At 47.9% G+C, this 16,934-nt stretch overlaps 1 protein-coding gene across 1 annotated transcript in view; it reads right to left on the bottom strand.

The window, feature by feature from the left end:
- LOC112236426 (glutamate receptor ionotropic, NMDA 2D-like) overlaps positions 1-16,934 on the bottom strand; it is a 78,759-nt gene that overhangs the window by 9,732 nt on the left and 52,093 nt on the right. The window contains 4 exon segments of the mRNA XM_042306429.1: positions 10,826-10,943; positions 11,161-11,230; positions 12,912-13,072; positions 15,189-15,418. Of these exon segments, the coding sequence (XP_042162363.1) occupies positions 10,826-10,943; positions 11,161-11,230; positions 12,912-13,072; positions 15,189-15,418 (579 nt within the window).

The following is a 16,934-nucleotide window of genomic DNA, read 5'->3' as shown; positions in this document are numbered from 1 at the left end:
CTCATCTGGGCGGCACCCGGGTGAGCCTCGTGGACCTCATCCATGACTTGTGAATGGCCAGGGCGCGGAACAACCACTCTGGACCACCAGAGTATGCAGCCATCCTGCACACTCAGCTCAGTTTTGCACTTTGCATAAGGTCTCAGTCCCTCATCCTCTATGATAAGGAATATTTTCACTTGGGCCAGAATAGGATCCCGGTCTGTCCACTGTTTGATCTGTTTGGCATTCACAGGTGAGTTTGTCAATTTCTCCTTTAGGAAAATTGTCTCGGGAGGCACCACAGTTGTGGCGGGCATCTCTGGTAGCGAGAGACGGCTGAGCGCGTCTGCGTTTGCATTGTCCTTCCCCGCTCTGTACACTATAGTGTACTGGTAAGCTGACAGTGTGAGGGCACAGCGCTGTATCCTGCTGAAGCCATGGAAGGAATGCATCTTGATTCACTGAAAAGGCTCATCCGTGGTTGGTGTTCAGTGCATATGGTGAAATGACAATCATAGATGGTACTGATGGTACTGTTTCACAGCAAAAACTATGGCCGTCCTTGTCTAACTGTGAATAACCCTTCTCAGCACTCATCAGCTTGCATGATGCGAATCCAATGGGTTTCTCTGACCCGTCCTCCAAATGATGACAGAGTACTGCCCCGACGCCATAGGGCGAGGCGTCACATGACAGAAGGATCTCTTGGTCTTGGTCAAAATGAACCAGCAGTTGTGCTGATTGTAGCAGTGCTTTCACTTCCTGGAAAGCTTCCTCTTGCGTAGCCCCCCACTTCCATGTACAGTCTTTGTGGAGCAGCTGATAAAGTGGAGCCAACACTGTTGACAGCTCGGAGAGGAACTTACCATAGTAGTTGACCATGCCCAGGAACGACCTGAGCTCGGACATATTCTTGGGATTTGGAGCATCCTTGATTGCCCTGACTTTGTCATCCACAGCACACAGACCCTGAGCTGCGATCTTGTGACCTAGGTATGTCACACTCTGTGCTTGGAATGTGCACTTGCTACGCTTCAGGCGCAGCCCTGCCTCAGAGAATCTCTCCAACACCTGATCCAGATGGTGGAGGTGCTGCAACCAGGATGCTGTGCTGTAACCCCTGTAACCAGGATGTCGTCCAGGTACACTGCTACATGAGGGATCTCCTCATGATCCCCTCATTGTCCTCTGGAAAATGGCTGGACTGGACGCCGCTCGTAAACCAAGCAGTTGTTCCTGAACATGTTGACTTTGACATACTCTTTTGAGTCCTCGTCCAGGAGGAGCTGTTGGTAGGCGTGACTCATGTCAAGCTTTGAGAACATTTTGCCTCCAGCAAGTGTCGCGAACAGGTCCTAAGCATCCAGCTTGGAGGCCCTGTTGATGATGAGTTTGGAGTCTCCACATATACGCACCGTGCCAACACCCTCAGAAAGGGAATGATTGGAGCGGCCCAGTGGGAGAACTGAATGGGAGTAATGATGTTATGTTTCCTGCAGCCGCTCCAACTCATCCTCGACTCTCTTTTTCATGCCGTAAGGCACTGTCCTGGACTTGAAAAAGCGAGCCTCGGCCTGAGGATCCAAGAACATCTTAACTGCAGTGCCCTCTTTGAAAATCTCAAGGTACTTTTGAATGACATCCTCAGTCACTTTTGTGTGTTTAATCTCACCCCAGTTCAGTTGTATTTTGGTGAGCCAGTCACGCCCTGGTATTTATTTTAATTGCATCACTTCAGGATATGAATTGAAATTCAAGCCCTGGGGTTGAAAAGTCCTCATAGTATTTATTGTCTGACTGAATTGAAATGGCAATGACCCAAACCCTGATATTCTACTGACCTCTCTACTACCTCCTATGCTGCCGTTGCTTAAATCATGCCGGCCCAGTCAGCCGTGTGATTTGACTAATGGGACTTCTGTTGAACATCATTAGCCGTTTAGCCAGACTCCACAGCTACAGTAACAGATGGACCAGGGCATATTGGAACACAACAACAGACTGAGGTACCTGTATAAAGCTGCCTTCTCAAAGAGAAGACGAGAATCTTTCGAAAAATCACCACTCCAATGCACTTTCTGTGCCTTTTTTCCACTTGACTTTGAGTGTCTCTTCAGTCTTGACCTTCACCAATGACAAATTGATATGGATAACTGCCATATTGAAAGACAACGACACAGAATCGGAAAAGAATACACACATACACACACACTCACAAGAGCTCTGTCTCATCCCTGGGGCTTTCTCTCCACTTGACTGTGCTTTTTTTTCTCTCTCACTCTCTCTCTCTCTCTCTCTCTCTCTCTCTCTCTCTCTCTCTCTCTCTCTCACCCTCTCTCTCTCTCTCTCTCTCTCTCTCTCTCTCTCTCTCTCTCTCTCCCTCTCTCCCCCTCTCTCTCTCTCTCTCTCTCTCTCTCTCTCTCTCCCCCCCTCTCTCTCTCTCTCTCTCCCTCCCCCCCCCTCTCTCTCTCTCTCTCTCTTTTCTCTCTCTCTCTCTCCCCCCCCTCTCTCTCTCTCTCTCTCTCTCTCTCTCTCTCTCTCTCCCCCTCTCTCTCTCTCTCTCTCTCTCTCTCTCTCCCTCTCCCCCTCTCTCTCTCTCTCTCTCTCTCTCTCTCTCCCCCCCTCTCTCTCTCTCTCTCTCTCTCTCTCTCTCTCCCCCCCTCTCTCTCTCTCTCTCTCTCTCTCTCCCTCTCCTCTCTCTCTCTCTCTCTCTCCCCCCTCTCTCTCTCTCTCTCTCTCTCTCTCTCTCCCCCCCCCCCTCTCTCTCTCTCTCTCTCTCTCTCTCTCTCTCTCCCTCTCCCCCCCCCCCCCCCCTCTCTCTCTCTCTCTCTCTCTCCCTCTCCCCCCCCCCCCCCTCTCTCTCTCTCTCTCTCTCTCTCTAGCTGTAGACTGTTTCTTTTGATGGCAGCCTTTTCTCTTCACACCACCAGCCTGCCAAATCTGGCAGGTGTGTCAAATCCACACAACACCTCTGACCTACTTGGCAGGTGAGGTCAGGTAGAGCTGGTGCTGCCACCACACAGCTGGCATGTTCCAGCAAGGCGATTTTAGGGAAAACATGGGCAGTAGAGGGTAGGGGCAATTCTGTCAAACGGCCACCCATGACATCCTGCCAGACATGTCCACAGACGTGTGGGTACATGGTAGCTGCCTGGGCGGCAAAGTATATATAATCCCCTGTTTCTATCAAGCCCTAGACAAAACAACCAACTGCTTCTCAAATCATATACAAACTACTGCTTGTATCAAACCCTATGCAAACTACTTTAGATCTCAAAAGGAGAAAGGAAACCTTTGTGCACTGCAGAGGTGCTGGTTGTGGAGAGATCAATAAGATCTCAGAGTCACACATTGTGCAACCATTATCCAGAGAAAATGGTGATAGATGCTATAGATCTCACATGAGGCAGTGTGTAACGACACAACTATTACAGTTCATCAAATCATCGGTCAGTGTCTCTCCTCCTGAATGCAGTTATGACAAGACATAACAACACGACATAATATAAACTGACATAAGAGGAATAACGGAATAATGGAATAGAAGAGGATGTCAGAATGGATGTTGAGAAGCGGCCCTTAAGGAAACGTGAATGTGAGAAACCTCCTATCCTCTAGGAATGAATCCCCTTCTTTAGTAATCCCCACATACAGTATAATACCTTCCTATTACCAGATCCATCCTCACTTAACAGCTCCTGTTACTAGAGCCCTCCACCATACTGCACCATTGTTCAGCCTGGGGTACACAGACGTAAGAGCAAGGTCCAACCTGTGAGTGCACATCTGAACGCTCCGTTTCCCATGCATAGAGTGTTTCCCACGTGGTCCGGGTGTTGAACTCTTACCCAGGATCTTGTTTCATAGACTTGGCATTATCAGTGTGTAGGCAGCTAAAGGCCTTTGTCCTCCACGCCACGAGCAAAGACGATTAAACAACGAGTCAAGCCAAACAAGGAGCATCCTCTTGAGACAGTACAGTGTGTGTGTGTGTGTGTGTGTGTGTGTAGACTGTAAAAATGACAATTAAGCATTAGTGTTTTGACAGCCTCTGCTATAAACAGCCTTTCTCACTATTACAGGCTAAATCTCTTTCTCTCTAATCCCCGACTTGGAAATGGACAATGGGCAAACATAGTGTTGTAATAACACCCTATCAGAATTCAATTATTGAATTATCTGGCTCACTGTCATCTCTATTTCTACTGAAATGTCTATATGTGTCTCTACTATTCCTTGAGGTTTAGTCAGTCTGTCTGTTTCATCCATTATTTCTTGCAGTCCATTTCTGTCCTTCTCTCCCTCTGTCTCTTTGTGCCTCTCTGTCTCTCTCTGGTCCTCAGCTTATCTGTAATGACTATAAAACTGTCACAAGTTGTGATGATCCCTACAAACAACACTGACACACACAAACTACATATTTCCTTTCATCAGATGGAAGACAGAGAGAAAAAGGAGAGAGGAGGAAGAGAGGAAGGTATATAAAAAGAGATTCCAAGAATAGTAAAGTGCTGCTACTAATGCCTGAAAGCCATAGTACAGCATCCCTCATTCCTCAGGCCTTATCCCCTGTTCAACATCCCCCCTTCCTCAGGCCTTATCCACTGTTCAACATCCCTCATTCCTCAGGCCTTATGCCCTGTTCAACATCCCTCATTACTCAGGCCTTATCCCCTGTTCAACATCCCTCATTCCTCAGGCCTTATCCCTGTTCAACATCCCTCCTTCCTCAGGCCTTATCCCCTGTTCAACATCCCTCATTCCTCAGGCCTTATCCCCTGTTCAACATCCCTCATTACTCAGGCCTTATCCCCTGTTCAACATCCCTCATTCCTCAGGCCTTATCCCCTGTTCAACATCCCTCATTCCTCAGGCCTTATCCACTGTTCAACATCCCTCATTCATCAGGCCTTATCCCCTGTTCAACATCCCTCATTCCTCAGGCCTTATCCCCTGTTCAACATCCCTCCTTCATCAGGCCTTATCCCTGTTCAACATCCCTCATTCCTCAGGCCTTATCCCTGTTCAACATCCCTCCTTCCTCAGGCCTTATCCCTGTTCAACATCCCTCATTCCTCAGGCCTTATCCCTGTTCAACATCCCTCATTCCTCAGGCCTTATCCACTGTTCAACATCCCTCATTCATCAGGCCTTATCCCCAGTTCAACATCCCTCATTCCTCAGGCCTTATCCCCTGTTCAACATCCTCATTCATCAGGCCTTATCCCCTGTTCAACATCCCTCATTCCTCAGGCCTTATCCCCTGTTCATCCCTCCTTCCTCAGGCCTTATCCCTGTTCAACATCCCTCATTCTCAGGCCTTATCCCTGTTCAACATCCCCATTCATCAGGCCTTATCCCTGTTCAACATCCCTCATTCCTCAGGCCGTATCCCCAGTTCAACATCCCTCATTCCTCAGGCCTTATCCCCAGTTCAACATCCCTCATTCATCAGGCCTTATCCCCTGTTCAACATCCCTCCTTCCTCAGGCCTTATCCCCTGTTCAACATCCCTCATCCCTCATTCTGCAGGCCTCATTCCCTGTTCAACATCCCCCATTCCTCAGGCCTCATTCTCTTTTCAACATCCCTCATTCCTCAGGCCTTATCCCCTGTTCAACATCCTTCATTCCTCAGGCCTTATCCCCTGTTCAACATCCCTCATTCATCAGGCCTTATCCCCAGTTCAAGATCCCTCTTTCCGCAGGCCTCATTCCCTGTTCAACATCCCTCATTCCTCAGGCCTCATCCTCTGTTTAACATCCCTCATTCCTCAGGCCTTATCCTCTGTTCAACATCCCTCATTCCTCAGGCCTTATCCCTGTTCAACATCCCTCATTCCTCAGGCCTTATCCCTGTTCAACATCCCTTATTCATCAGGCCTCATCCCTGTTCAACATCCCTCATTCCTCAGGCCTTATCCCCTGTTCAACATCCCTTATTCATCAGGCCTCATCCCTGTTCAACATCCCTCATTCCTCAGGCCTCATCGCCTGTTCAACATCCCTCATTCCTCAGGCCTTATCCCTGTTCAACATCCCTCATTCCTCAGGCCTTATCCCTGTTCAACATCCCTCATTCCTCAGGCCTAATTCCCTGTTCAATATCCCTCATTCCTCAGGCCTCATTCCCTGTTCAAGATCCCTCATTCCTCATTCCTCAGGCCTCATTCCCTGTTCAAGATCCCTCATTCCTCAGGCCTCATTCCCTGTTCAAGATCCCTCATTCCTCATTCCTCAGGCCTCATTCCCTGTTCAAGATCCCTCATTCCTCAGGCCTCATTCCCTGTTCAAGATCCCTCATTCCTCAGGCCTCATCCCCTATTCAAGATCCCTCATTCCTCAGGCCTCATTCCCTGTTCAAGATCCCTCATTCCTCATTCCTCAGGCCTCATTCCCTGTTCAAGATCCCTCATTCCTCAGGCCTCATTCCCTGTTCAAGATCCCTCATTCCTCAGGCCTCATCCCCTATTCAAGATCCCTCATTCCTCAGGCCTCATTCCCTGTTCAAGATCCCTCATTCCTCATTCCTCAGGCCTCATTCCCTGTTCAAGATCCCTCATTCCTCAGGCCTCATTCCCTGTTCAAGATCCCTCATTCCTCATTCCTCAGGCCTCATTCCCTGTTCAACATCCCTCATTCATCAGGCCTTATCCCCTGTTCAACATCCCTCATTCCTCAGGCCGTATCCCCAGTTCAACATCCCTCATTCCTCAGGCCATATCCCCTGTTCAACATCCCTTATTCATCAGGCCTCATCCCCTGTTCAACATCCCTCATTCCTCAGGCCTTATCGCCTGTTCAACATCCCTCATTCCTCAGGCCTTATCCACTGTTCAACATCCCTCATTCATCAGGCCTTATCCCTGTTCAACATCCCTCATTCCTCAGGCCTTATCCCTGTTCAACATCCCTCATTCCTCAGGCCTTATCCCCTGTTCAACATCCCTCCTTCCTCAGGCCTTATCCCCTGTTCAACATCCCTCATTCCTCAGGCCTTATCCCCTGTTCAACATCCCTCATTCATCAGGCCTTATCCCCAGTTCAAGATCCCTCTTTCCGCAGGCCTCATTCCCTGTTCAACATCCCTCATTCCTCAGGCCTCATCCTCTGTTTAACATCCCTCATTCCTCAGGCCTTATCCTCTGTTCAACATCCCTCATTCCTCAGGCCTTATCCCCTGTTCAACATCCCTCATTCCTCAGGCCTTATCCCCTGTTCAACATCCCTTATTCATCAGGCCTCATCCCCTGTTCAACATCCCTCATTCCTCAGGCCTTATCCCCTGTTCAACATCCCTTATTCATCAGGCCTCATCCCCTGTTCAACATCCCTCATTCCTCAGGCCTTATCGCCTGTTCAACAACCCTCAATCCTCAGGCCTTATCCCCTGTTCAACATCCCTCATTCCTCAGGCCTTATCCCCTGTTCAACATCCCTCATTCATCAGGCCTCATTCCCTGTTCAACATCCCTCATTCCTCAGGCCTCATCCCCTGTTCAACATCCCTCATTCCTCAGGCATCATCCTCTGTTTAACATCCCTCATTCCTCAGGCCTCATCCTCTGTTCAACATCCCTCATTCCTCAGGCCTCATCCTCTGTTCAAGATCCCTCATTCCTCAGGCCTAATTCCCTGTTCAATATCCCTCATTCCTCAGGCCTCATTCCCTGTTCAAGATCCCTCATTCCTCATTCCTCAGGCCTCATTCCCTGTTCAAGATCCCTCATTCCTCAGGCCTCATTCCCTGTTCAAGATCCCTCATTCCTCATTCCTCAGGCCTCATTCCCTGTTCAAGATCCCTCATTCCTCAGGCCTCATTCCCTGTTCAAGATCCCTCATTCCTCAGGCCTCATCCCTATTCAAGATCCCTCATTCCTCAGGCCTCATTCCCTGTTCAAGATCCCTCATTCCTCATTCCTCAGGCCTCATTCCCTGTTCAAGATCCCTCATTCCTCAGGCCTCATTCCCTGTTCAAGATCCCTCATTCCTCAGGCCTCATCCCTATTCAAGATCCCTCATTCCTCAGGCCTCATTCCCTGTTCAAGATCCCTCATTCCTCATTCCTCAGGCCTCATTCCCTGTTCAAGATCCCTCATTCCTCAGGCCTCATTCCCTGTTCAACATCCCTCATTCATCAGGCCTTATCCCCTGTTCAACATCCCTCATTCCTCAGGCCGTATCCCCTGTTCAACATCCCTCATTCCTCAGGCCATATCCCCTGTTCAACATCCCTTATTCATCAGGCCTCATCCCCTGTTCAACATCCCTCATTCCTCAGGCCTTATCGCCTGTTCAACATCCCTCATTCCTCAGGCCTTATCCACTGTTCAACATCCCTCATTCATCAGGCCTTATCCCCTGTTCAACATCCCTCATTCCTCAGGCCTTATCCCTGTTCAACATCCCTCATTCCTCAGGCCTTATCCCCTGTTCAACATCCCTCCTTCCTCAGGCCTTATCCCCTGTTCAACATCCCTCATTCCTCAGGCCTTATCCCTGTTCAACATCCCTCATTCATCAGGCCTTATCCCTGTTCAACATCCCTCATTCCTCAGGCCGTATCCCCAGTTCAACATCCCTCATTCCTCAGGCCTTATCCCTGTTCAACATCCCTCATTCATCAGGCCTTATCCCTGTTCAACATCCCTCCTTCCTCAGGCCTTATCCCCTGTTCAACATCCCTCATCCCTCATTCCGCAGGCCTCATTCCCTGTTCAACATCCCCCATTCCTCAGGCCTCATTCTCTGTTCAACATCCCTCATTCCTCAGGCCTTATCCCCTGTTCAACATCCTTCATTCCTCAGGCCTTATCCCCTGTTCAACATCCCTCATTCATCAGGCCTTATCCCCAGTTCAAGATCCCTCTTTCCGCAGGCCTCATTCCCTGTTCAACATCCCTCATTCCTCAGGCCTCATCCTCTGTTTAACATCCCTCATTCCTCAGGCCTTATCCTCTGTTCAACATCCCTCATTCCTCAGGCCTTATCCCCTGTTCAACATCCCTCATTCCTCAGGCCCTTATCCCCTGTTCAACATCCCTTATTCATCAGGCCTCATCCCTGTTCAACATCCCTTATTCATCAGGCCTCATCCCTGTTCAACATCCCTCATTCCTCAGGCCTTATCGCCTGTTCAACATCCCTTCATTCCTCAGGCCTTATCCACTGTTCAACATCCCTCATTCATCAGGCCTTATCCCTGTTCAACATCCCTCATTCCTCAGGCCTTATCCCCTGTTCAACATCCCTCATTCATCAGGCCTTATCCCTGTTCAACATCCCTCATTCCTCAGGCCTTATCCCCTGTTCAACATCCCTCCTTCCTCAGGCCTTATCCCTGTTCAACATCCCTCATTCCTCAGGCCTTATCCCCTGTTCAACATCCCTCATTCATCAGGCCTTATCCCCTGTTCAACATCCCTCATTCCTCAGGCCGTATCCCCAGTTCAAAATCCCTCATTCCTCAGGCCTTATCCCCTGTTCAACATCCCTCATTCATCAGGCCTTATCCCCTGTTCAACATCCCTCCTTCCTCAGGCCTTATCCCCTGTTCAACATCCCTCATCCCTCATTCCGCAGGCCTCATTCCCTGTTCAACATCCCTCATTCCTCAGGCCTCATCCCCTGTTCAACATCCCTCATTCCTCAGGCCTCATCCTCTGTTTAACATCCCTCATTCCTCAGGCCTCATCCTCTGTTCAACATCCCTCATTCCTCAGGCCTCATCCTCTGTTCAAGATCCCTCATTCCTCAGGCCTAATTCCCTGTTCAATATCCCTCATTCTTCAGGCCTCATTCCCTGTTCAAGATCCCTCATTCCTCATTCCTCAGGCCTCATTCCCTGTTCAAGATCCCTCATTCCTCAGGCCTCATTCCCTATTCAAGATCCCTCATTCCTCAGGCCTCATTCCCTGTTCAAGATCCCTCATTCCTCAGGCCTCAATCCCTGTTCAAGATCCCTCATTCCTCATTCCTCAGGCCTCATCCCCTGTTCAGGGTCCCTCACTCCTATGATCCCCAGTTCATCTCAGCATAGCATTTGCCCCCGTTCCCATCATGACCCAACAAGTCATCACCATCTCAGTACCCCATCATATTCTCTCAGCCAGTCCCAATTCATTCCCTCCCCCTTCCCCTTGGCCCTAACCCTCCAGTATTTGCAGATCTGTAAGGTGGAAGCAATATGGTGGAAGCTCTAACACAGAACTGCTGATACCTATCCAGACCTTACAGATCTGCAAACATCAAATGGTTAGGACCAAGGGGTAGGTGTAGGGAGCGTCTTGCCTTACCCTTTGCCCTTTGACCTCCATCTTCCCCTTTCTCCTCCCCTCTCCTTTTTACCCCCACCACACCTTAGACCTTCCCCAAGTCTCCCCTCACTCTCTACATCCTTCCCCTTCCTCCTCCCCTGTCCTCGCTGTCTCCCTTCCTCCTCCCGTCCTCCCTTATCCTCCCCATCTCACACCATCCTTCCTCCTCCCCTCCTCCCCTGTCCTCACCGTCTCTCTTCCTCCTCCCGTCCTCCCTTATCCTCCCCATCTCACGCCCTCCTTCCTCCTCCCCTCCTTCCCTGTCCTCACCGTCTCCCTTCCTCCTCCCGTCCTCCCTTATCCTCCCCATCTCACGCCCTCCTTCCTCCTCCCCCTCCTTCCCTGTCCTCACCGTCTCCCTCCCTCCCTCCTTCCTCCTCTCGTCCTCCCTTGTCCTCGCCGTTTCCCTCCTTCCTCCTCCCTCCCTCCCTTGTCCTCGACGTTTCCCTCCCTCCTTTCTCCTCCCACCCTCCCTTGTCCTCACCATCTCCCTCCCTCCTTCCTCCTCCCCTCCTCCCCTGTCCTCACCGTCTCCCACCAGCTGCAGCAGGGCCAGGTCGAGGGGGCGTTTCCAGCGGGAGTTCTTGTGCAGGGCGATACCGTAGCCTGTGGTGGCAAATACCTTCCCAGAGCCTATGGTCATCACCTTTGACAAGCAAACATCAATCAATCAATCAAGCAAGCAACTACTCACTCACTCACTCACCCAACCAATCAACCAAGCAATACATCACATTTTGTATTGCTATTTTCACAAATGCAATTTTCACAAAGTGACAGCAATCCGCTATCTAGCTGACAATAAAACACAATAAAGGAGTAAATAGATAGAATACATCAAGTCAAACTTGTCTGGTCATCACCTTACAACCCTCGTCTTTCCTGGCCATGTAGTTCAACACAGCTGCATCGTAGATAAAGGCATCCAACTTCCTGTAGAGAGAGCGGGGGAGTTAAAGAGTTTATAGAACAGGGGGATGGAGTAGAGAAAGAGAAAGGCAAGAGTTGAGAGAGTGAGAGAGATCTGAAGTTAGAACGAGAGAGAGGGAGGAGAGAGAAAGGGAGAAAGTGCTAAAGAGAGTGAAAAGTAAAGAGAGTGAAAGAGAGAGGGGATGGAAGGTGGAGAGAGAAGGATTTATACAGTACTGTGAGAAAAGAGATGGGAGGAGAGAGAGAGAAGGATTTATACAGTACTGTGAGAAAAGAGATGGGAGGAGAGAGAGAGAAGGATTTATACAGTACTGTGAGAAAAGAGATGGGAGGAGAGAGAGAGAAGGATTTATACAGTACTGTGAGAAAAGAGATGGGAGGAGAGAGAGAGAAGGATTTATACAGTACTGTGAGAAAAGAGATGGGAGGAGAGAGAGAGAAGGATTTATACAGTACTGTGTGAAAAGAGATGGGAGGAGAGAGAGAGAAGGATTTATACAGTACTGTGAGAAAAGAGATGGGAGGAGAGAGAAAGGGGGAAAGAAGATCTACACACTTCAGGGGCAAAAGACACATAGGGGAGAGAGATAGAGAGTGATGAGGATTATAAAGTTTAAGCACAAACACACCGAGAGAACACACAGGGGAGGAAATAACCAGAGAGAGAGAGAGAGAGCGAGAGAGCGAGAGAGAGGGTTGGTGGGTGAGTGGGAGGGCATATATTAAAGAAAGGAAAGTTTAAAAAATTATGGAGAGATAAAGAGAGGCTGAGGTAGAGCGAAAGAGAGAGAGAGAGAGAGAAGAGGGGTGAGAGAAGAAGACAGAGGGAGCGACAGAGAACATCTCATTCCCAGCACATTAACAGTGTTCTATAAATGGGGTGGCGAGGCAATCGGGGAGAGATGATGACAGGGGCTTAGTGACAGTAAACTGTAAGGATTATACAACCCAGCAGACATATGATGCAGATTTAACAAGAGAAGAAGAGAGGAGGAGGGAAAAGCAGAGAGGTATGCAGAGAGAAGGAGAGGAGAGAGTAGAGGAGAGGTATGCAGAGAGAAGGAGAGGGGAGAGGAGAAGGATGGAGAGAGAAGGAGAGGAGAGTGTAGAGGAGAGGGATGGGTAGAGGAGAGGGATGCAGCAAGAAGGAGAGGAGAGTGTAGAGGGGAGGGATGCAGAGAGAAGGAGAGGAGAGGGTAGAGGGGAGGGATGGAGAGAGAAGGAGAGGAGAGGGTAGAGGAGAGGAGAGGAGAGGGTAGAGGAGAGGGATGGAGAGAGAAGGGGAGGAGAGGGTAGAGGAGAGGGATGGAGAGAGAAGGACAGGAGAGGATAGAGGAGAGAGATGGAAAAAGAAGGGGAGGAGAGGGTAGAGGAGAGGGATGGAGAGAGGACAGGAGAGGGTAGAGGAGTTGGATGGAGAGAGGACAGGAGAGGGTAGAGGAGAGGGATGGAGAGAGGACAGGAGAGGGTAGAGGAGAGGGATGAAGAGAGGACAGGAGAGGGTAGAGGAGAGGGATGGAGAGAGGACAGGAGAGGGTAGAGGAGAGGGATGGGGTGGGACAGAGGACATTTTAGGGTGAGAGGTTAATATTGTGAGAGGGAAGTTTAGGGGAAAGAGTGAGAGTGAGGGGATCATCTCATAGACATAGTTCAGATCCCAGAGGGGACAGAAAGAAAGACAGACCCAGTCTTGAGGTTGTTAATGGCGTCCTCCACCCCTCTCTGGTTATATTTGACCATGTAATGGTGCATGCCAGGGTAGTTACTGCGGATGTTCTTCTCTGTACTTCCATTGGGCACCGTGCCAAACTTCAGAGGGGGGTACTGCTCTGTGGGGTGCTGGAACTGAAAGAGAGGTGAGAAAGGGGAGTTTGAGTTGGGCTAAACATCCCTATTTTATGAGGAAACGCCGATATGCACCTATAGAGCGCCTATATTTGAATAGAGAGGGGATAAGCTTGTGCTTTGCTACAGTACAAGGAAGTATATTTTTTTCTACATCAGAGAACCATAGAGGCTAAACCACATAAACAGTATGAATCCAGTTGTATTTTAAAATAAGTGTATCTGTAGCCATGTCCAATCACCATAACACTGAGCAGTATCACTACAACAAAGTATTGACCATAAAGCACTGAGCTGTAATAGGCCATGACAGTACACTCAACATCAAGCTCAAAATACCATGCTATCATATTCTACCAAAACATTGAACATCAGAAAGCAGAGAGAGAGAGAGAGAGAGAAAGAGAGAGAGAGAGAAAGAGAGAGAGAGAGAGAGAGAGAGAGAGAGAGAGAGAGAGAGAGAGGGAGCCTGGACATCAATGTGTGCTTGCGAGTGAAATTGATGTTAAACTGAACATATTTTTAAACATTAGTACATCAGAATCAAACCCTTACCTATAACCCTTACCTATAACCCTTACCTATAACCCTTACCTATAACCCTTACCTATAACCCTTACCTATAACCCTTACCTATAACCCTTAACTATAACCCTTAACTATAACCCTTACCTATAACCCTTACCTATAACCCTTACCTATAACCCTTACCTATAACCCTTACCTATAACCCTTACCTATAACCCTTACCTATAACCCTTACCTATAACCCTTACCTATAACCTTACCTATAACCCTTACCTATAACCCTTACCTATAACCCTTACCTATAACTCTTACCTATAACCCTTACCTATAACCCTTACCTATAACCCTTACCTATAACTCTTACCTATAACCCTTACCTATAACCCTTACCTATAACCCTTACCTATAACCCTTACCTATAACCCTTACCTATAACCCTTACCTATAACCCTTGCCTATAACCCTTACCTATAACCCTTACCTATAACCCATTACCTATAACCCTTACCTATAACCCTTACCTATAACCCTTACCTATAACCCTTAACTATAACCCTTACCTATAACCCTTAACTATAACCCTTACCTATAACCCTTACCTATAACCCTTACCTATAACTCTTACCTATAACCCTTACCTAAAACCCTTACCTATAACCCTTACCTATAACCCTTACCTATAACCCTTACCTATAACCCTTACCTATAACCCTTACCTATAACCCTTACCTATAACCCTTACCTATAACCCTTACCTATAACCCTTAACTATAACCCTTACCTATAACCCTTAACTATAACCCTTACCTATAACCCTTACCTATAACCCTTACCTATAACCCTTACCTATAACTCTTACCTATAACCCTTACCTATAACCCTTACCTATAACCCTTACCTATAACTCTTACCTAAAACCCTTACCTATAACCCTACCTATAACCCTTACCTATAACCCTTACCTATAACCCTTACCTATAACCCTTACCTATAACCCTTACCTATAACCCTTACCTATAACCCTTACCTATAACCCTTACCTATAACCCTTACCTATAACCTTACCTATAACCCTTACCTATAACCCTTACCTATAACCCTTACCTATAACCCTTACCTATAACCCTTACCTATAACCCTTACCTATAACCCTTACCTATAACCCTTACCTATAACCCCTACCTATAACCCTTACCTATAACCCTTACCTATAACCCTTACCTAAAACCCTTACCTATAACCCCTACCTATAACCCTTACCTATAACCCCTACCTATAACCCTTACCTATAACCCTTACCTATAACCCCTACCTATAACCCCTACCTATAACCCTTACCTATAACCCTTACCTATAACCCTTACCTATAACCCTTACCTATAACCCTTACCTATAACCCTTACCTATAACCCCTACCTATAACCCTTACCTATAACCCCTACCTATAACCCCTACCTATAACCCTTACCTATAACCCTTACCTATAACCCCTACCTATAACCCTTACCTATAACCCTTACCTATAACCCTTACCTATAACCCTTACCCACCTTACAAAAAAACCACACCATCATTCTTCTATGTTTACCTTTTTGTCTGAGAGTCCAGAGACAGTGTCTATGTACTCCTCCTGGATCATGAAGGCAGCCAGGTTGGCTGTGTAGGAAGCCAGGAAGATGACAGCGAAGAAGGCCCAGATCAGCACCATGATCTTACTGGTGGTTCCTCTGGGGTTCTCCACTGGGACCGAGTTATTGAACACAATGGCCCACAGCAACCACACAGACTTTCCTATGGTGAACGTAGAGCCTCCTGCCTCTGGATGGAGAGAGGGACAGGAGGGGGTGGGGGGAGACCAGGGTTGGGGCAGAGAGGGAGTTTGGTGGGGTGGGGTATGAGGGAGAGAGAGAGAGAGAGAGAGGGAGGACGTGAGGGAAAAGGAGGAGGAGAGTCCCTCACTGGAAAAGTATGAGTGCATCCAGTCAACAGTCCTCTCAATAGAGCTTTAAATGAAGGCCTGCAGTGTTAAAGGGATAACAGCATGCTAGCAGATACCAATAGAGCTTTAAATGAAGGCCTGCAGTGTTAAAGGGATAACAGCATGCTAGCAGATACCAATAGAGCTTTAAATGAAGGCCTGCAGTGTTAAAGGGATACCAGCATGCTAGCAGATACCAATAGAGCTTTAAATGAAGGCTTGCAGTGTTAAAGGGATACCAGCATGCTAGCAGATACCAATAGAGCTTTAAATGTAGGCCTGCAGTGTTAAAGGGATACCAGCATGCTAGCAGATACCAATAGAGCTTTAAATGAAGGCCTGCAGTGTTAAAGGGATACCAGCATGCTAGCAGATACCAATAGAGCTTTAAATGAAGGCTTGCAGTGTTAAAGGGATACCAGCATGCTAGCAGATACCAATAGAGCTTTAAATGAAGGCTTGCAGTGTTAAAGGGATACCAGCATGCTAGCAGATACCAATAGAGCTTTAAATGAAGGCCTGCAGTGTTAACGGGATACCAGCATGCTAGCAGATACCAATAGAGCTTTAAATGAAGGCCTGCAGTGTTAACGGGATACCAGCATGCTAGCAGATACCAATAGAGCTTTAAATGAAGGCCTGCAGTGTTAACGGGATACCAGCATGCTAGCAGATACCAATAGAGCTTTAAATGAAGGCCTGCAGTGTTAACGGGATACCAGCATGCTAGCAGATACCAATAGAGCTTTAAATGAAGGCCTGCAGTGTTAACGGGATACCAGCATGCTAGCAGATACCAATAGAGCTTTAAATGAAGGCCTGCAGTGTTAACGGGATACCAGCATGCTAGGGGTACCAATAGAGCTTTAAATGAAGGCCTGCAGTGTTAACGGGATACCAGCATGCTAGCAGATACCAATAGAGCTTTAAATGAAGGCCTGCAGTGTTAAAGGGATACCAGCATGCTAGCAGATACCAATAGTCTTCCAGTCATTACGCTAGTTAGTATTGGCTCGCGAAACCACCTCTAACTTCCTTCATACTGGACACAGAGACATACAAATAGTATCTTATCACTTAATCTGACATTGGGGAAGTGGATAAAGGGCGTCGTGGCAAATCCGAATTACAGTCTCCCTTTAATACACTTAGTAGTGGACAAACCAGTGCTATAGTTTTGGACTCAACAACAATAGTGTTTTCAACCCATTTTACTGTATAACACACTCTAACCAACGTTATGGACAGCATTGTTCCACTCAAGATTAACTACATCTCCAAAACCCCTGGAATGACTGATCCATGCCTTATGATAAGGTATTGGTACTGACCTTGTTGTTAGCGTACATTCTTGTG

Source organism: Oncorhynchus tshawytscha, linkage group LG03, assembly GCF_018296145.1.
Source record: "Oncorhynchus tshawytscha isolate Ot180627B linkage group LG03, Otsh_v2.0, whole genome shotgun sequence".
Lineage (NCBI taxonomy): Eukaryota > Metazoa > Chordata > Actinopteri > Salmoniformes > Salmonidae > Oncorhynchus > Oncorhynchus tshawytscha.
Note: the sequence above shows the minus strand (reverse complement) of the source record. Positions and strands in the feature narration are given on the sequence as shown.